Source organism: Siphateles boraxobius, unplaced genomic scaffold (genome assembly GCF_051911475.1).
Source record: "Siphateles boraxobius isolate OS27281-9 unplaced genomic scaffold, OSU_SipBor_1 19, whole genome shotgun sequence".
Classification (NCBI taxonomy): Eukaryota; Metazoa; Chordata; class Actinopteri; order Cypriniformes; family Leuciscidae; genus Siphateles; species Siphateles boraxobius.
Window position 1 is genome coordinate 21,794,989 of NW_027508799.1, and position 21,794 is coordinate 21,816,782.

The 21,794-nt window shown below is 38.6% G+C and overlaps 1 protein-coding gene across 1 annotated transcript in view; it reads left to right on the forward strand.

The window, feature by feature from the left end:
* The window catches only part of snd1 (staphylococcal nuclease and tudor domain containing 1), a 167,285-nt gene that overhangs the window by 102,931 nt on the left and 42,560 nt on the right, over window positions 1–21,794 (forward strand). Inside the window, exon 17 of the mRNA XM_077234280.1 lies at window positions 15,081–15,269. Within this exon, the coding sequence (XP_077090395.1) occupies window positions 15,081–15,269 (189 nt within the window). The remainder of the gene's footprint in view (window positions 1–15,080; window positions 15,270–21,794) is intronic.

Here is a 21,794-nt window from a genome sequence, read left to right on the forward strand (position 1 = left end):
CATTAATCATACTGCAATTGGCCTTGTACTCATGATCTAAAAGACAAAGATGCCATTTGACGTTTTTTTAATCCTTCAAATATAAAATTGTGTTGTCATGTTCAGCTGTGGTCACATTGGGAAAATTATGGTGAAATCTAGCTAGAAAGAAAAAGGTTCAGTGTCAATTTTGTAGCGATTGTATAAAGCACTGCTCATACAGTCTCTTTTAAACCTAGCAGCTGTCAGTTGATTAATTGTGAAATCTGCATGGGGAAATTATTCGCCCTCAAGTGAAATTCCCAATCATTTATCAATCATATCATTTGTTTTCAATTCATTTGTTTTTGCCCACAAAACTTTGCTGAACGATGGTAAATGTGACCTAAAATTAAGTTTGAAGAGACGGATAAACTAGTCCGGCTGTGCCAACAAAAATCTGCTGTATTTCTATTAACAGCATACTTATTCACTTCTTTATATAGATTGGAAATTTGGATTTCAGTCATCTTGTTTATTGTGGTTTGTGATTGAAGAAAGAAAGCAGCTGTGTAGCGTGTTGCAGGAAATTAACAATGAAAGGTTGGTCACGTCTTCAGCACACATCAGTAACCCACGATTGCATAAACCTTGATAACGTTGGCGCAATGTTACATAACAGCAACCTCTCAGCGCTTCTTCTGCTTACCAATAAGCACACTCTCTCTCAAAGCCGCTGGCATAAATGCTGACGGGGCCTCCACTTCACGGCTGATTTTTCACCAGCACAGCTTCTGCTTTAGATGTCTGCTCAGACCAGAGTTTGCAACAGACTCCTTACTCGACCCCTTCCCACACGCTTTCTCTCTCATCCTCCTCCTGTTTCGCACTTTCCCATCCTTTGCGGCCCGTGCACGTTTCTTAGAAGTGTAATTTTGACTCAATCTTGGTTAAGTCCTGTTTTCTACTGGAAAACGAAATGTGTGGCTGTGTAACTGACTGTTCTTTCAGCTTCTTTATACACTTCATTGTATCTCAGTACTGAATCTCTGTCTCTCTTCTCTCCCCTGCCCTTCTTTGACTTTATCTGCTCCTTTTTCCCTGATTTGAGAGTCAGAACGTGTCTATGTTCAGCCAGACTGCCTCTTTCTGGCTGATTAGCAGCATCTGTGCGTCCCGGAGTCTTAAGGGGTGCACAAATAGAGGGGATTTAAGAGAAAAGAGTGAACTGTTTCTCCTTCAATGTTCTTTCTATGGCTTCTTTCTCATTGTGAAGCTGTTGGAGGCACAGCCTTGATTTTAACAAAGTCAATCGTTTAGACCATAACATGGAAAGTTTCAGGATTTTTGCTTTTTGTTTTTTGCTGCCCAAACTTGTAATTGACTGATAGGTTGTTCTTGGGACTTTGTAGCTGTTGTGACAGTTTCGTTTTGTCATTTCTTGCTGCATTCTAATGTGCCCTCAGAATTTTGAGGTCTGCGTCTAGAAGGCCAGAAACATAAACGGGTAGCTACTTAATTGCAGACGCAATTCGTTGATCATATATTGAAAGTGCACAGTGCCGTTGTGCTTTATTTAGCGTTAGTGAGGCAGTATCAATGTTCTGAGAACATTTTCAAAAGTTAATGGGATCCATCCCCATAAATTCCAGGGGACATTCAAAATGCCCAGTTTAACATGTTCAGACCCTTTTTCTTTGTTTATACATATATTCTGAAAGTTTTCTTAAAACAACTATGTTTTGCACAACATGAGAACCTTTGTTTTGTGACAACATTTTCATACCTTAATAGAAATGATAGGAAAATGTTCCCTTTTTTCACCCAAAAATCCTGGTGACATTCAAAACATCCAGGTTTTTATGTTTTTCCTTGTTTGTATGAAAAACCTATGTAGAATGTTCTGAGATAATTTTATGTTAGCTGAGAACAAACTTCAGTACAGCCACCATATTTAGCGTTACATATATTGTGTTTTGGGCCTAAAGGAGAAGGTGTGGCATTTCCTTATTTCTGGTTCAGGCAGAGACCTCCATTGAACTTGGGTCAAGTGGTCTATATGTACATAAAGAGCACACAGTAATTTCATTTGTACTCTGCATCTCAGGCATATTTGATTAGAGAGTAAAGAAACAGTCGGTCATCTTTTGTGCCGTCTCTCACTCTAGACACCATTCACAGTTCAGTGTGTTCACAGCTCTGCAATATGCAAGTATTGAATTGAATAGACTGACATTTTGAAATGTTACACAACATCTCTTAAGAGCTTTTTGTCCTTTAGGAGTCAATAATGATTGAATGGTAATGACCGGCCTTTGCTGGGCTATTTAGACTGGCTGTGGATGTAAAACATGTATAAAAATAACTCTTCTCTCAATTCCAGTAGTTCTACACCATCTCCTCTTTTTGACACTATACATGCTTTCGGAAATGCAAAAACAAATGAGTTGTTGTAAAAATGAAGACCAGATTCCCTGAATATATCTTGGGGCCAAAGGCCATTCCAAGACAAATGGAGATTCACTGGCATATTCCAGCCCATTAATTTAGTCAATTGCTTTGTACAAGGTATTTGCTTTAGTGTCTGAAAGAGTCAGACCCTTTAATCTTGGGTGTTCTATTTTATGTAGCTCAATTTTTATTTATTTGTTCTAATTTTTTGTCCTTGGCACTTTCATAGAAATTGGAGATGAGACTATGATGGTAGAGCATAAGTTATGAAACGGACTCAAACTTGCATCACCACAGTTCAATGTGTTCCAAACAATGAGCCATGACTGACATTTAAAATGATTTCATCTTAGATATAGTGTACTTTTTTGGGGGCTAAGTTTGTCTGTGCTGTGTTTGTCTCTGTGGCAGGTCTTTTCGGCTTATCACTCCATGCCTTGGGGGCTGAAAAATGACATCCGATTTTCAACCCCCAGCCCTCCTCCTCCCATCCCTTGCTCTCTGTTCTGTCCCATTCTCGTTTGGCTGTCAGTGTGGGATGGTTAGAAATGGCCTTTTGAGTGACACTGGTTGGCACATCATTTTGAGTGTTGGTGGGAATGGGAGCTCAAGATAAATGGTGATGCTTCCCATGATTGCCTGCCGCTTGCCGTCACCCCTCCCTCCAATGAACTCAGGAAAAAACAAATAACAGCTGTGCTCAATGAGAAATGTCAGACTGATGTTAAGGATTTTTTTTTTGTACTATACACCACTCATTTTTGTTTGTTTTGCTGATTTTATTGTCCGCATTATCACACTGAATAGACATGCTTGGAAACAATCCACCTCATAGCACTTCATGACTAAAGTTATGTGGTCTGAATGTCTCCTAACTTTTATAACGTTTTCAGGCACTCATAACTCTTTTTGAGAAACCGAAGGCCATGAGAGCTGCCTTTGTCTGTCTTTTTACGTGGCTGGATTACTTTGACCCAGGAATGGGCTTTAAATGTCTTTCATCGTGATCTATCTGTGTATGTCTCTATGATGGATGTGTGTATGTGTTGACGTGATTAGAATGTGCAACTTTTGGGAATATTTGTGGCTAAATGCAGTTTCAAATCATTCCTAAATGTGTTTAGTGTAGCTTGACGGATTTTGGACGACTCCCCAGAACTGTTATTCTGCTATCCTGCCCCATAAATGCTCATATACAGACACAACGTGACTGCAGACCCTAATTTTAATCACTGCCATTCAAAAGTTTGGAGTTGATACTTTTTTTTTTTTTTAGATTACTTTGTTTACCAAGGTTGTATTTATTTAATAAAACATACACCAATATTGTGAAATGTTATGACAATTAAAACTTCAATTTCTATTTAAATATTTCTATGAAAATATGTCTATTAATTTCTGTTTTACTATCTATTTTCATATATTGTAAAATGTTATTTATTCCTGTGATGGCGAAGCTAAATTTTCAACAGCCATTAGCAATTTGTCTTCAGCATTAGCAATTTGGTGATCAATAAACAATTATCGATGCTGAAGAAATTTCACTGAAGTTGATGTTGGGCTGCTTAATATTTTTGTGGAAACTGATACTTTTTTTTTTAGGATTCTGCAAGTAGAAAGTTCAAAAGCATTTATTTGAAAACTTGGAATGTATGCGGCTGCTTCTACCTCCATATTTGATCATTTTAATGGGCATTTGATAAAAAAAAAAAAAAAATTGACCTTTGCTAAGTTAACCATCCCGGTCGAAAACATTCACCAATACAAATGCTTATCTATTCAGTCTTGATCCGTCCTCTCTGGAAAGGAAATAATGTCTGATATTAGCAATATTACAGATGTAGCTCAATACTCATTGATCAGGGCGATAGTGCAGCTGTGAAAGAGATGGATTGCAGTTATTGCCGCCAATGATTTCAACAAACAGGCTGTTAGTCCATCCAGAAGCTCGCTCAATTGTTCTGGCTTCCTCTGGTATCCCTTCATCCAATCGGATGTCTCCATTCACGCTCTGTGACTTCTCACGCTCTCATTCATTATCCCAAAGTGGTCCAACTAAAAATCATTTAAAAGTTGTATCCACTGCCCCTGTTAACAGTCTTTCACACAACGGATCACCTCAGCTTGAGCCGTAACCATAGATACAAAGATAATTTGCACAAGTCACATGATACTTTTGGCCAGCCAATGGTGTTTGCTGCTCAGCTCCTGTCGTGAAGAGAGCAGTGAATGTAACCTGTGGAGAGGGATCTGGGGTATTGATTTCTCCACCTTCCCCCGCTGGTCTCTATGTGCCGTGTGGAGATTGACAAGCTTAAGGGAGGATATGATGGAAACACTTTTATGATGTGTAACCTCATGTGTCTTCCAGCTGGACGTAAGGGATTTCAGATGAGATCTGGATATGAATGTCTTGAAGAAAACACAAGACGCTGGTCTAAAGATTATTTGACACCAGAGGAACCACAGCAGGTTGCGAAGGTACCTCAGATGTTCTAACTGTTATCTTTGTGGTGAGACAGACTGGAAGAGCTTGTGTCGTAGGGTCCTTTCAGGATTGATTGCTCCATAAAGCCACGTAGGTCGTTTAGAGGGGACCACCACAGCTCCACGAGTCCCATCGACTAAATATTGACCTCTTCCCACAGAGGCCATGAGAGGCATTAGAATAAAGGCTGCATATGCCTTTAAAACATCTCTTAAGCAAATGCACTCGTGCAAACACACACTGGCAGGATTTGCGTTTACAGTGCATGCAGGCATATAAATGCTCTTACAAGAGAAAGTGCCGCCACTCAAACAATTTCAAACTTGCACCATTCGTTATGAGTGTGTGTCAGGATTTGTGTGTGTAGTATTAAAGCTGCTTAATGCAAACTGTTCAAAATGCAGCCGCACTGGCAGACTTTAACTAGACACTATTTGGGAGATACTTTAACATCGTCGCCAACATCTGCACTCAAAACTGATGTTATTTCCATACCTTTTACCAGCGTTCCCAGTTATTCGTTTTCACCCTTCAGCAGGATGTTTCATATTAAAGTATTAAGTAATACAGAAAGTTAAGCTTTTTGCTAATTTCTGCTTTTTTCCATGCAGTAACTCGCATAGCAGTGAACAAAAGAAACCCCCTTATGCCTTACCATCTACTTTCATCTAGTCTTCCAGGTCATTTAGTGGTGACACATCCTTTACCTTGGTTAACTTCATTTGGTTTCTTGGCTTTGTTCACGTTATTTCAGAAATTGATAAGGGCCTCGTTCTGATTTTTCAGGTAATGAGGAGACTGGAAAAGTTGCACATGAGTGCGGTTAGTGCATCTGATCAACCGTGTAAATAACAAGCCCTGTTTTTGAAAGACACTGACACACATGCACAACTGTCCCTTCTATGTCAGGAGTTTGAGATGTGTGAACACACACAGCACTGTGTTCTATTGACTACGAAACAGCTGATGAAATGACTCAGACATGAGTACTGACTGCTCTTTCAAACACTTTTTTTTGCAAAACATTAGTTTTTGATAATAGTTAATAGTTTATAACTTTTTTAATCTATAGAGGTATTTTTTTGAAAACTGCATTTTTTTTTCAATAATAGGTTTTCAATATTAATCTTTGATTTAAGTTATGGGCTAATTTTCTAAAACATTCTCAATCAGTAATCAGTGTATTTATATACTATTGTATTTTGTTTTTAATTAGCTATTATTGGTATATTTTCAGTTTTCATTTCAATTTTAGTTTAATATGTATGTGCTTTTGGAATTAGAAACTAACGGAAATGAATGCTTTCTTCAGTATAAGTTAAATCTTATTTTATTTTATTTCAATTATCGATTTTTATAGTTTTAGTTAATGACACTGTGAGTGAATGTAATACAAATATAAAGTTTGTATACAAATAAAAAGTTGCTGAATTATGATGTCAGACATATTTAAAACCAAGAGAAATGAGAGTAATGTTATAGTTAAAAAAAAACTCAGATTGTGCCTTTTAAGACGCAGTTGGGCTGTGGAATTGATAGCATTCACAGGATGTGCAGCTGTAAGTGTTCTATTAAAAAAGGTTTTAAAGTTAGTGTATACTTTTTACTGTAATTGACCCAGTTTACTCACTTCCATTCACTCAAAATTAACTGACCCTTGACCTTTGGAGTTTATTAACTGACCTCTTTCCTCCTCTTTATGTTAGTTTTACTTTTGCTGCTGTCTCAATTCATTGACTGTCCCATTGAAACACTTTATTTAGTGCAGTGTTGGACCTTTTTGGGTCAGCACTAAATTTGAGGACAGTAGACTCACACACAATGCATTACAGCATTGCTCCCTCTTTAACTTCAGCCAGTTACATGACTGTGAGTTGGAACCTATAGCAATAATCAAACATTCTCTGCCAGCTTCCTGTCAGTCTGATGGGCGGAAGTGTCTATAGGGGCCTCTTACTGATGTATTAATTCTGCTTTCCTTTTTCAAAGAGGTTTAACAGAGCTCTCACTCAAACAATGGACCCTCACACATTGGCCTTAGATTGATCCATTGATTTAAGCTGTGTAAAAAAGAACCTTCTTCCTTGTTTAATCTTTGCTTATATAGTATTACTCAATTTTTCTACTGTTTTATGAGGCTTTCTTTTGATCAAAAGGCACATTAACTTTATATTTTGCATTCCAAAATAGATCCTCCACCATTAGTGTTACAATCCATTATTTATTTGGAATGGACTGATCCATTTTATGGATTTACCCTGAAACCTCTGGGGTTTTCACTGTTGTACCATAGGTTTTTGTTAAGCAATGTGTGTATTCACTTTTTATGTACAATATGTGTTTAAGTAAAGTACCTTAAGTTGTTGCTGTTGTTAAAAAATAAATATGAATATATTTAGTTCTCACTAATAAATAATTTAAATATACACAATTTTCTAAATTCTACATGTGCGGTGTTCCTTTAGTGATAGGGCCAATAATTAAATCTATTATTAGTGTGGCAGTGGTAATGACGATTAATTAATTATAGTTATCAATAATCATTCAATTTGGACTTTTTTTGGTTTTTTTATAAATTTCACGGGGGTTTTAGGAGTTGTATTAATTTAATTAAAATATATGTTCAATTATTACTATTAAGTTAATTTTTTCTATCTTCTAAAAAAAAGTGTTCTATCTTCTAAAAAAAAAGTGTAATTAAGTGCTAGGGTTAGTTTTGGTCTATATTTAGTTTTAAATAAAAACAACAGAAGGTAACTAATAATATGGATTTTTGGCTGATCCAGGTGATATCAGACGCAGTATTTCGGAGCATCTTAAGCACTATATATTACAAACTGTACCGTGGGGGCCATCTGGTGTATCTGCTTCCTGTTCTGGCTGACTTTCCTTCCTGTATGCATTTACCTCACAGATGGCACCACATGGTGCTATAATTTGATGTGGTTGCCATGGTTACACAAGGTTAAGTGCCACCTCTGAACTCTGCTGTGTGCCTCACTTAAAGGTAGGGTAGGCAATTTGTTTTATAAACACTTTCGGTTACACTTTATTTTAAGGTGTCATTGTTACAGTGTAATTAAATATTTAAGTACAGTGTGATATTAATTAACTACATGTACTTACGATAGGGTTAGGCTAGGATTTGGTTGAGGGTTAATTGCATGTTATTATGCATAATTTACTGTTATTGCTATGGTAATTACATGCAACATGTAACAAGAACACTGTAAAATAAAGTGTTACCCCACTTTTTTGTTATACTGGTTGAAACACTATTCACATCCTGATAACAATCAATAATAGAAGTGGTCTATGTAATTAAAATGTTAAAACATGTACTTGTATCTTCTGTGGAAGTCTCAGGACCAAAAAATGTTTGTCCAATCATTGCCTTCGGTCCGATACGATGATACAATGTCCTACCTGTCTGTCAACATATATTTCCATACCTCCGCATACCCTGCACACGTCATCAGCATGTTCAGTAAGCTATGCAGTGTTGTAGACAGACAGCTAGCCTTTTCGCAATTGCCTACCCTACCTTTTAATATTGTTTCACATATTCTTTTGTGGTTTTACCATGACTAAGATGTTGCACGTGAGGTGTGTTTGTGCATGTTTGTCTCGTGGCAGTGGCTGGTTAAAGGAATTGCTCTTTGCCCGAGGTCTCATGCCTGAGTAAAAGCCGCCTTGCAACATCTGTGTTTTCTTTTTACTGTGTTTTAGCTGTAAATATTAAAGTCACTCACCCAAACATGCGCGCACACACACGCGCACAGTTTTGTCCTCAAAACAGCAGTCTTCACATAGTGGAACTGGAACCTCACAGTAGTTCGGTCAACAAATGTAATGAGTGTCAACAATTTCCCCCTGAACAGGGGAACGCACTACACTACACTGGTGGTCACTAGTGTTGAGTTCTGCAATCGGATGTTTCCTCAACTACAGGCACTTTTATGCCCCAGATTTTATTTTTTCTTTCTTCCTTTTTGTTATATGAAAGTCACAGTTGAACTGCTTTGGAAAATGTCATGCTTTCATCTTGTTTTTGCTACTTTTTAAATCAGTTTTATATATAGATTTTGGTCCCATGGCCATGAACAAATGAAACTATAATTAAATTAAATACAATTTTGCCACTAACTGGGAAAAACAAAACAAAACAAAAAACGCTGCAATGAACGTGCTTTGTTTTAAATAAATCACACACAGTAAACAAAACCTTAACAAAAAAAAACTTTGCAATGAACTGCAATTTAGTTGTACCGCACCGGCAAACTGGGTGCCTGCCCGGGCAGATTCGGCTTGAAGTCGTTCAACCTCGGATGCGGCGCTGCGCGTGCTGTTATTAAAAGAGCCGTGCATACAGCCAAGCGAAATGGGGTCTTGCGCACCCAACGCGTAATTTTTGCCGCGCACATCTTCGCGCTCGTGCGGACGCGTCGAGTATAAACAAGGCTTTACTCCGTGTAAATCATCTCCTGCGAAGCACCACTAACTCCGCCTCCGTTTCCCTTGCAAGCTGATACTTGTATTTAAACATTCTCTATGATAAAAAATGTTTGTAAAAGATATTTTAATAACACGGTTTTGCCGGTTATAGAGTTCTAATGACGGTGTTCAACTATAACCGTCGGTCTCACGGTTATATAATAACCGTCACACACCTATAGAATGCATAAAATTGTAGCTATGAAATTGGCCACAGCTAACAAAACTAATCTTCAAATCATTTTAATCAAAACAATTTAAATTGACATTTCCAGTTTGTTCATCACTTTAAGCAAATAAATCATTGAATCAATCACAACTAGATTAAATGAACTTGTGAGTTTGGTGGGAAAAGAAAATTAAGGTAGCTTTTGTAGTCTGCAGGGCCAAAATCTCCATAGTGGCCTAAGAAACCCACATTAGTTTTCAGATTAATATATTTTTCTCACGTTTTTTCTCTCTGGACCAAATCTCATTGATTCTCAGCTCGACTATTGAAAACATGTCCTGATTGCAGCTGCTTTCACAGGGTGTTAGATATCTACTTTTGGCCCTTTTAAAAGATCAATAATTTAGACAATTTTGCATGAAGGAGCAAGAGAGATCATGAATTAAAATTTTACATATTGAGATTAGAGTTGAAATGGATGGCAGTTTTAATGGGGGTGGAACATTTGTTGCGTCAGTTATCAGTTAAAAGTGGCAATTGGAAAAAGGTTTCATTGAGCTGGATGTGTGTGTGTTTGTGATGGGCCGCCTGTCATGTGTTTTCCATGCTCATAATGGGTCCCATGTTTGAGAGATTGTGTTCAGACAGCATGACTGTGACACTGATGTATGTGCCCTGAAGCTTAATCGATACACACACACAGATACACACATTCTCCCCCTCTCACTCCACGAGTTTGTCATGTGTGAGCTAAGCTACTGCACACCCGGGAAAGTTCTCCTTCATTGACCATCACACACTCGTATAAATAAAACTGCATCTTCTTCTACCCAAAAGCACACTGTTTTCTCAGTGTGTGTGAGCCAATAAATGAAGTGTTTATGAAACAGTTGAGTGTGAGGAGTTTTTGTTACACAGATGCCTTCTATGGGCAGCATAAAACTGTTTTAATATTTTACAGTTTGTATTAATGTTTCACACACACTTTTCCTGACGTCAACGCTGGATTTCTCTCCTGATTTCAGCTTTGAAGCGATATTACTAGTAATGTCATTATGGACGTCAGGACAGTTTTCTGGTTATATATTAATATCAGTCAATATTTTTTTTATTACTATTATTGACTCTCCCTATCCCTATCTGTACTCAGACTTAAATCTTCCCATTACAGTCAGTCTATCAACCAATACTAGTGTCAGATGTCTTCCCTCACTCACAGCAGGTATTAAAGTACCTTTACAGCAGGACACTTTATTCATAATAAAGTGTCATTATTTAATGAAAATGAAAGGAGGCATGTGCTGCTTAGAAATGCAAATTAATGTCACAAATTACGGCTAAATCCTGTGTGTCACCTTTTTTCAAAAGACTTACTGGGCTATAGTAGCAAAGTCATGTCGGGATATCCTTCCTGTACTTCATGTTGGGCTTTGAGTTAAAGAGCAAGAGAGAGACGCCTTCTGTAATTGGTCCATGCCATAAAATAAGATTTAAAGTCTGTGAAGGGCTTTCCGGTGATTAAAAGCAAGGGTCCTGAGAGTGTGTATATTACTCCTGGAGTGTGTTTACTGTTTGGATTCTGTATATCATTTGTAGGGATGCTCTCAGGCAAGGTTAAGCAGGTTGAAGCTTTAAATTAATGCAGATTTATCTATCTGTTATGAGTCTTTGCTGTATCGTCATCTTTTCTTGTGACCATCAGTTTTTAAATTTAATATCATGCCTCACCGTGACCCATCTGAAGTGGGAAGGGCCCATTTTTCCTCTAAAAGCAAGCCGCACTGGAAATCAATCTCTCTCTGTTTTAATGTTTCTCCTCTGTGCGGCATTTTTCACACTTGCAGAAGCCATTTGTGATCCAGCGGGAGCCATGTTGGCTCAAACGCTCCATCCACAGGGAGCCATAGTGGCTCTGGAAACCTCCGCTGGGAGCCATCTGGGCCAGCTATCCGAGACTCTCCCTGCTCTTACCATCCTGGTGTTTTCCTGTTTCTGTGTAGGATGAGCGGATGTTCAATGCATCGATCAATGTGGGTTCCCAGCAAAACACCTGGCCATCCACCTACAGTCTGTCACACACCCAATTTCACTCTAGGGTCCATTATTGAGTTTGTGTTAGTGTTTTAATGAGGGGGGAAAAGAAGTGTCTCACATCTTCGCACTAAAACGCATATTTTTAGCAAATAGCTGCTAGCATGTCCATCATGTCCATTCTCTGTTTTATAATACAGCAATATTTCTGCTCATTAAGTCGGTTGCCTATCTAGGGTGGGCAGACTCTTGTTGCTACTCTTTTTTTGTTTGTGTAACTTTGTTTAAAATGACATTTAAATGGCTAGCATCTATTTACTTGTAACCCAATGCTGCCATTTTCCTCATAAAAAATCACATAGTTGTGATTGCTAAGATGCTAAGAGTGTACAAATGGGGTTTAGCGTCCCTTGCCAATTATGACCGAAACGTCACACTAACTGTCCAATCTTTCAGCATGGCTGTCTCCAGAGTTACTTTACGATGGTAAATTAGTACTGCAAATGCGGCAATGCACCGCACTGGATGAACGAAAGCTCGAGCCATCAATATAGGCATTTGAAAATCATCTGTGATATATTTTACATGATCCTTGTGGAAAGCTTTTCTGCGGCTCCCTGATCACACTGAAACATTTTTCTCTGTTTATCCACGTTGTCTTTGGGTGTATGAGTCATGGAGTTGTGCCAGGAAAGAATACGGCAAAGATATTAATCTTTTGGTTTTGGGGCCATTCAGATTAAGCTCATGTAATTGTATATTGCTTTATTAAAGCTTACATGAAACAGTTGCCGTTTTCTCCGAATTGTAGGCGAGTGCATCGCGTTTGACCTTGTATTTGAATAAGCTGGAGATTTTAAATCTATTTGCCAAGATAGAGACCATATGCTTTTCTCTCTTACTCACTCTCTCCCTCACAAAGAACTTTAAGCCTCAGAGACCCAGTGAAGCAGAATTGCAACATTTGTGTAAAGGCTATTAATATTACCTAATTTGAATTAAAATGGGTTATAACACATAAACAATTTGTTAATGTTAAAAAATAACACCCTGAAATTCATCACAACAGTTTTGGTGGGAAAAATGTGTATTAACTTCCACAGCTTGTTAAAGTCACACCAAAAAGGCTCCAGCTATGTGACAATACATAACACTTTTGTAACAAATTTATTTATTGGGATCTATTATTATAGTAAGTGTTTGACATTTAGAAAAAATGCTTGCATGCCCTGAAATTTTCAATTTCAAGAGAAAGGCATATTCAGTTGTCTATATACTTTTTTATTATTATTAAAGGTTTTTATAATTAATCACTTTCTAAAACACATTTAATGATGAAATAAACACATTGTGAATATTTATTCATGGGTCTCTGAAGGTTTAACTTTCATGGGAATAAAGCATCATGTGATGTGTTGATGACTAGGATGCATTAGAGCTGGTGAACAGATGAAACAGACAGACTAAAGAGAGAATTGTGGACTATCCTGCAGCATGTGCTGCCAAAGCATGTCTAAAACTCCCTTTTCTGACATTGAGTAAGACAGCGCTCCCATCTAAAGACTTGATTATAGAACGCAGGAGGCTATCAGAGAGCCGCCCAGTCTATGATCTCTATCTGAGAGACTCATCTTCTGTGCAAAACAGTCTCTGAAATCTAAAGCACGTATGTTATGGACCAGATGTAATTGAAACATACTATCAACCTCACAGAAACATGCTAAAACTACCCTGAGCACCTCAGCAAATTCAGAGCAACTTCCTGGCATCCCCCCACTATAAACCAGCATAATTTAATGCAAAAAAACTCTGGTTTAACATCATCAGATCATTACTAATGAAAACCTGTTTACTAGACTGGTTCACTCTGATTAACTCTGCACTCTGTTCTAAGTACACTGGGTGCATAAAGCTGGCTGTGCTAGACCAAATACATTTAGCCCTCTGGCTAAGGCCAACCCAGATTACCGGAACATTCTGAGCGTGAACCCTGCTGGAGCCATTACCTATTGCGTGTAGAGCATTAGTTTGCCACCAACCAGGGCCAGAGTGGGAGGCTAGTTGTTTGTCCCCATAATGTGAGGTTGGTTGTCATTCTTGTGTTTAATCAAAGTGCCGATTATGCCCTCATTAAAAAGCTTTTACTCTCCCTGTGTATGCAGCCTCTGCCTCCAAAGTAATTCCCAGCAGATTTCCCAAGGGACTTCCTGGCTGAACAACCGCACTCTTAATCGTTTGACTCTTGGAGTGTCTTTTCACAACACCTGCCTGTTTCTCACAAACCTATTTCAGCAACGCACACTTACACAATGTGTGGATGTTGCTTTTCTGATGGATCGCAATAGTTGAGACTGATTTTTTGAGGGTGAACATCTTCAGAGGTGCTTGCTAAGGCAGCCTGTAAATTTTAGTATTGAAGTTTGGTGCATAAGTCATCCTAAGCTTTTCATGAGGTTTGCTGGAAGGGATATGATTGTATCGGACATTAAAACAGTGGAAACATCTAGGAATCAGAGCCACAGAGACATAGCAACACTTAGAAACTACCCAAATTGTCATGATAACAGCTTGGTAATGTTTTGAAAACTCTCAGAACACATTAGTAGCCACCTAACAATGCTTAGAAACCACCCAAAACACCTGAGCGACTGCATACTAACACACAGGATGGCATTCAGAACACCCTAGCAACCACTATGGAACACTTGGCAACCATTGCATAACAGTAACACAAAAAAATAATTCTGAACATCTTAGCAACTGCTTTGCAACCACTCACAAGACCCTAGCATGATTTTCTTCAGAAAATGCAAAGATCTAGTTTCCTAAGCAATCGAGTTCACTATAATCAGTGTAATTAACAAGACATTGTCACTAGGTTGTTTTGATTAGAGCTTTTAGATTTTCTGAGACGTCACCAAAATCTTGATGTGTCATACAGTGTGTAGTTTTCTTGCTCTCTGATTTAGGTGTGAAGAAGCAGTGAGAGAATTCATCCCCCCCCCCCCCATCTTTCCTTCTCTTTCATTCTTTCTTTCTTTGAAATGCACTCTTTTTGTCCTTTCCTGCTGTCTTTGATCACTAGCCAATAAACAGCCTCAGTGCTCAGAGACAAATGTAATATATTAGTGGTGCGTCTTCCCTGGTGTCACTGCTTTAATTGAGAATGTCAGGCTAAAGTTAGTGCCAGGCTGAATCTCGACCTCACGTTTAATTGTGCGAGAAAGACGTGCCCAGCAGTGATGTCAGTGACAGGAAGTGTGTGTGTGTGTGTGTGAGTGTATGAGATGAGTGGGGGTATGCTGAAGGCCCCCTGAGTTGCCTGAAGAACGAGCCGTCTGGACGATCAATAGATAGCTCGGTCTCCTCCAGTGATCTGTCTATTTAAGACAAAGTCTCTTTCTCTGCCGCCAAGTAATGGAATCTCAGGTAATCCAAGATTCAGTACATTTACTCACTCTTTTGCCTTTTTGTCTTTCTTTCTCCTAGGTGGAAGTTGAGGTGGAGAGCATGGATAAAGCAGGAAACTTTATTGGCTGGCTTCATATCGAGGGCGTCAATCTCTCTGTGGCTCTGGTGGAGAACGCCCTGTCTAAGGTCCACTTCACTGCTGAGAGAAGCTCCTACTACAAGAGTCTGATATCTGTGGAGGAAACAGCCAGACAGAGGAAAGAGAAGGTGAGTTTGGTGGAATTCCAGCATCTCTCATGCAGACTCGGGCTCTGTTCCAAAACCACCTAAGCAGCGTTTTAAAGGATCATTGGCGATCTTCTGGCAAACAACCTGTTTAAACACAGTATGCGGACAGCAGTGTTATGTTGTCTTTTAAGATGACTTCTTTTGGCCCATATATAAGGCAGCACCAGAACCCTTTTAAGGCAAACCAGTTCACACTGCGGCCATTTTGGCAACACTCCAGTCAGCTATTTATATTCTTAAAAGGTTACGCGTTCAGCTACTATTTACTTTAACATCAGAAAGGTTAAAATCAAGATTTTGTCATTGAGGGCAACCCCAGAATGCATTGCAAAAAGCAAAGTTGTGGACAAGACTAAATGGTTATAAATATATTTATTTTCAAAGACTGAAAGATATTGATAATGATAAATCTAATTGAATATTGAGTATTTTACCCAATATTCATATGTGCTGCATATTATTTTTTTCTCCTATGTTTAGAGTATCAGATGTTAGATTAGCAACATGCTAACAACAGATCCTGTTGGAATCAATTTTGGAATCTATGTGTGTCACACACTGTTTCAAATCAATCCTTTATGAGTTTCCATTTCATTGAGGGTGTAAAAGCAGGGCCGCCCACTAGGTTTTGGAATGGAGCTTCCAGTTCACGATCAGTCACGTTCAGAAATTCATATGTATCCTGCCTGCATCTGACTAGCAAAGAGATTCATTGCTTATTATTCCAGATATCTTCGCCCTGGTAATAAATATAATCTCTTTTCTGCCCAGCATGGCCTCTACAAAATATCGCACAAAGTCCCAAAACATATAGCCACATCTTTCATTCAAAGGCAGTGTTATCGGCTTCCAGCCCCCGTGAAAATGGCAACCAATATGAAATGTGCATACATAGATATTCCCTTCTGATTGAACATGTCTGGCTTAAAAAGTCAATCTTGCTTGTTTACACTCCCTTGGATATACACACAGACACTCGCATATGCACACTCACTTGCACACCTCTCTTCCACAGTGTCACCTCGCTGTAGACAAAGCATGGCATGTTTCGCACTGACACCTTGAGGAAAGCACAGTTTGACCCTTATTTCCTGTGCTGTCGCTTTCCCAGTGGGTCGGATTGACTCACTGGCAGTGAATCAAAGACGACAAGTTTGGTTTGTTGTGCCCCAGTCTCCTGCTCTCTGGCCCTGTGTTTGTCTGGAGGGGGCCGCCAGTACAAGGCCACCCTGATGTGAATGTGTTTGAGAGAAAACACAGTTGCCACCCATGAACTGGACAGCTGTATTGTTCTCAAAGACTGTGGATGCTGGTTGTCGGATCCGTCCCAATCCATTCTTGAATTTCCCAGGCCCCACTGAATAATGGAGATAATTAACCCTTCAGGACCAGTGGAAGAAGAAAAGGAAAGTGGAGGGCAGTGTTTCTTTTATCTTGATGACCTCCTCCTCCACAGCCAGGTGTTGAAGTTTTTTTGTTTACTTTTTTGTTGATGGATAGGGAAGTGTTAAATGTTTGCCATCTTAGGTGTCCAGTTCAGAAAGTGAATGGGTGAGGTTTCATTAAAAAGTAGTTTTTTTCTCTCTCTTTTTTCGTTGTTGGACTTTGGTACATAATCATTGAAATATCCAATAGTTATATTACATCTAAGAGGCCAGAATATGCCGCAGTATGGAATTAGACTTTATAATCTAAAGTCTCATCACGCAAGACTAGGTTTGGATCTCTTCACACTAGTTTCATTGTTGATTAGCAGAGACGTCTTAGTAAAACTTCACTAAAACCAAAGAGTCTTACATTATATTTGTTTACTTGAGTGCAGCAAAAGGGTCCCATGATCCCCCTCTGCGCTTTCCTTGCACATTTTATTTTTAACACAGCGCCCCTGTAGATTGAGGGAATCCATTTAGAAGTTCCTCAAAGCATCATGTGCAGTCACCGCTAACACTGCTGTGAAATGTAAACAATTGTTGCATGGAGTTTTTCGAACACTTCTGGTTGCCGGGCAACAGAGTTATGGCTGCTGATTAGAGAGCGGATTATGATCCAGTGTTCACTGAGCATACCCGCATTCTCGCATTTCACAACACATGCTGTTAAAAGAGCCGCCTTGTAATTACAACACGCTAATTATGAAGCGGCAAAGCCGAAGAGAAGTCAGGTTTCTATTGAGAAATAAGGCTTTGTCATCTCAAATCTGAGTTTAGTCTACTTCAGCCAGGCTCTGGTGGGCCGCCCCATGATTCTCGAAAACTGGGACAAACCCAACACTGATTATGATCCTCCCTTAGATCATCATCCTCATCATTGTTCAAAACATCACTGAGCTTGTCTGCTGCTCCCACGGTCACTCATTTGTCTGCCTGCTTGTTCCTGCCTTTTCTGGTATTATTAGGGCATAATTCCGTCACCGGGGGGTTGATTTCAGCTCTAATAGTCTCCCCAGGCTCTTGTGTGCTTTATAACACTCGTGACAGGGTTCCGCAGGGGTTGAGAAGGGCAGCCGTCTGCTAGTGACATTTAAGCTCGATAAATTTGTACTGTGGGTGAATGCAGCTAACCTCCACGTGTCGTCCATGTGTGTCTGGACCGAGGAGGTCTATAATACTTGGAGAAAAGATGGGAAAAAAGTCCTTTTTATATTATTAAGAGACCTCCAAAACAATCAGGTTCTGGTAAAACATCAACTGTAACATGACGACATATTTGCACATAGATTTCTCACTAATTGATTCAGTCAGAATACACCCATTTTTATATGTCTCTCGCATGAGAAAAATGCTTTTGCAGTGGTTAAAGGAATAATTTATCCGAAAATGATCTCATAATTTACTCAGCCTCAAGACATCTTTGGTGTATATGACTTTCATCTTTCAGTTGAACACAACTAGAGATATATTAAAAAATATCCTCGCTCATCTCAGCTTTGTAATGGCATTGAATAGTGCCCAATTTTTTTAAGCTCCAAAAAGCGCAAACATCCATCATAAAAGTTATTGTACTTGTGTTCAGGTTGAGTAAATTATGGGATAGTTTTTGGGTGAAAAAATCCCAAAACCCCTTTAATGTCTGCAATGGTTTCTGAAAGAGTATTTTTGTTGATCTTTGATTTCATTTGGTTTCAGGGAATATTTTTGAGTTCCAGTTTATTAGTGAGAGGTGGAACCTCTGTGCAATTTATTTCACAACACTAGAGCACTACAGACAATCAAAATATACAAATCAAACCCAAAAGTTGCCCCCTTTTTTCTCCTTTTGGTCATTCTACATCTCAGAGTTTTGTGCTTTAGTTCAAGCTTCTGTGAGTTGGCACTTTTTACCTCCTGGCTAATCTGGAGTGAGCCAAGGATGAATGAAGGCAGTGGGAGGCTCAGGTCAGTCTAATGGAACCCGAGTTTTCAGACTTGCTTTACTACATTAATATTTAGCATGGAGATGAAAGCTCAGAGCTCGCTATCCTCCTTTAAGAGTTACATTTTGTTCATGTTGAACAATGCATTTTAATTAAAGTCCCTCTTTTAATTTCCTCTGATGGAAGTGATTTCGTTTTGAAAACTGACCTGTCTGAACTCATGAATCTATCAGAATTTATCTGTTAACAACAAAGTGGCCTAAATAAAGTTTTAACACTTTTTATATCATGCTTTTTTTTAAGCTCCAGAATCAGTGAAGCAGTGGCTGTTGCCATGGCAATATTATAAAACACGACAAGATAATTACATACATGCCACAGATGAGGTTATCTGAGTTCTTGAGAAAGTAAATGCTATTCTGGAGTTTTCAGGTTGATCGGTTTGCAGTTTTGAGTCTTTCCCAAACTCAGATTTTCTTCAGTCATTCATCTGAAAGTGCTTTTTCAGAGGTGATTCCCTCACTTTGCTTAAATCTGTTTTAGGCTCATAATTATATTTTCATATCGTTATGAAATGATGATATGGGGGGGCTGCATTGAGCTGCAAATGCGCCGCATTGCCGCTTGAAATGAGGAGCTAGTACAGTGATCTGGCACGCCACATCAAAGAGCGCCAAAACGGCTTTTATTGTTTGAATTTCGTGATCAAATAGAATTTGAAAGATTACACATTGCTTATTATCGAAATTATCAAAACACGGAGCTTGCTATTATATGGTGTTAATGGTGGTTAGGCTACAAAATTGAATTTGTTGTGTACACATAAGATTGAATGAGCAAGGGCTGGGCCAGGGTAGCAGGGGGCAGGGCATGTTCGGTACGCCATGAGAGTATTGCGATAAATATCGTGGGTTCTGAATCGCGGTTTTTCGGTTCGGTTTGAATATCGTTACACCCCTCTTAAATATATATTTTGTAATATTTAATTTGCGTATACACTCATAGGATTTATTCCTTTGAAATAAAATGCACTAATAAATTATCCACACAGACATGAAAATCACTCACCTTTCGGCGAAATTCACAGTTTTGAAACCAAAATAGGTGACCTACGTGAATCGTGTAGATTCGATGAGAAAATGTTTAGAGAGGGAGGGGGGGGGGTACACTATATGAAGTCATACTATATTATGATGTGAGAGAGAAATTTAAGTCATTAAATTCAAGTTCACGAAAACGTTTCCCTCCGCTGCGGCTGTCAGTCATTCTCCATTCAGCATCAAACAGCACGTCGCGTTCGGTTACAACCTTTACAGTCTATGGTTACAACACAGTCAACGATGAAACTCTCTCAAAGATGATTCAATGTTAATATTATTATACTTGATCTGTAGATAAAGCTCTATGGTTTCGCATAAAATGACTATCTTGCTGGACTTTATTGCTGTATCTTAATCATGTTCCTTACGTGTGTCTGTTAGATCACAACACTGGAGAGCACTATAATTGTTCTTCACACGCACAGTAACTGAAATTTAAAACTGTTAAAAGAGAAGGCTCAATAAACTATTGCATAGATAGATACTGTATAATACACTACGTATCAATATGTCTTTCCTTTGTGCTTTGAACTTTTCAATGCGGACGCGCTGCGCGCTGTGACTGTGTTGTTTCAAGCGCATCATTCTGCGCTCGGGATGCGCATAAGCGCTTTGTGCCGCACTGTGTTGGATCCTTTCATAATCATATAATACTTTTGCGCAATGAAAGATTATTAATAGCCTTTTTTGTTCTGTCCTATCTATCATATGTTGCTGCCTCATTAAACAGCTGTGATATACATTTAAACAAAATTCTTAATTTTATAGTAGCCTAGACTATATATAAAATAATTGATCTTTCTGATTTTTATCTTGTTTTTCATTAATGTATTTTACAACAATACAAATAGCAAAGTATAACGTTTTACCAGATTTAGTGCTACACTTATTGTGTCTTATTTGTTTCCCAGTAAATAATGTTTTTTTCACTAAATGTTCAGATTTTATAAAATTATTGTACTCTTGTGATTTTTCTAGACTAAATTTTACCGCTGAGTTATCCACTAATGTAGTTTATAATAGAATTTTTGTCATAGGTTATGATCATATTTTTTTTGATTTGTTGTTTTTCTTTATAATGAAGTTGTCTGTATTAAGTAGATTTTGTTTAGATTTTGTTTAATTATCAGTTCAACACAGAGTTATAGAAATTCTATTAGATTTTTTTTTTTTTTTTTTTGCGCTGGTATGCAAAAAATGCATCTAAAAATGCATCAGATTGATGCTTTAAATATGGAATACATACAATTTTCTTACGGGGGAGCATGCCCCCGAACCCCCCTAGATGGGTAAAATCCTTCTCACCTTTTTCACCCCTGAACCGTTTTAATGCCTGATCCACAGGAAGACCAGGAACATGTATTAATCAAGTAAATGGTGTCTTGACTTTTAGACCAGTTATATAGAGTAGCATATCTCCTTGTCTTTCTCTCCCACTTTTGTCAGGCACAGGCATGTGCTTTCAGTTGCTCTAACTTGCATTAAGTGGTGTGTAGAAATGGCCCTAAAAGGAAAGTGTGTGATTATATATGTATTTCCATTCTGTTCCTCGCTCCTCTCACCACTGTCATCGTTGCCTTCTAATTTAACAAATGGAGGGCAGGCTGTGTCAGACAGGAACAACCAGAGCACTGTGGTGAATCACAGTAAGAGTTATCCAATTAGACACAGCAACTCTCCCCGGAGGCTTGCGCTAAGGCCTGCTCCGCCACAATAGGGACTTGGCTGGCTAAAGAGAGACAACAAACATGGCAGGACTGATGTCTCTGATGTAAAACATTGGCTGCAAACATCAGCATGCGTACACTGACTCTTGGACCAATCAAATTTGAGAATGTTCGTCTGAACTATTCATGAGTTTCTGTCTGAACATTAATTAGTTATATAATGTTGCTGTATATATGCAGTGTATAATATATACAGTGGTGCTCGAAAGTTTGTGAACCCCTTGCAGAAAATAAGAGGGATTGTAAAAAATGCATATTACTTTTTTATTTAGGAATTTCCTGAATAAGATATTTTACATAAAAGATGTTTACATAGTCCACAAGA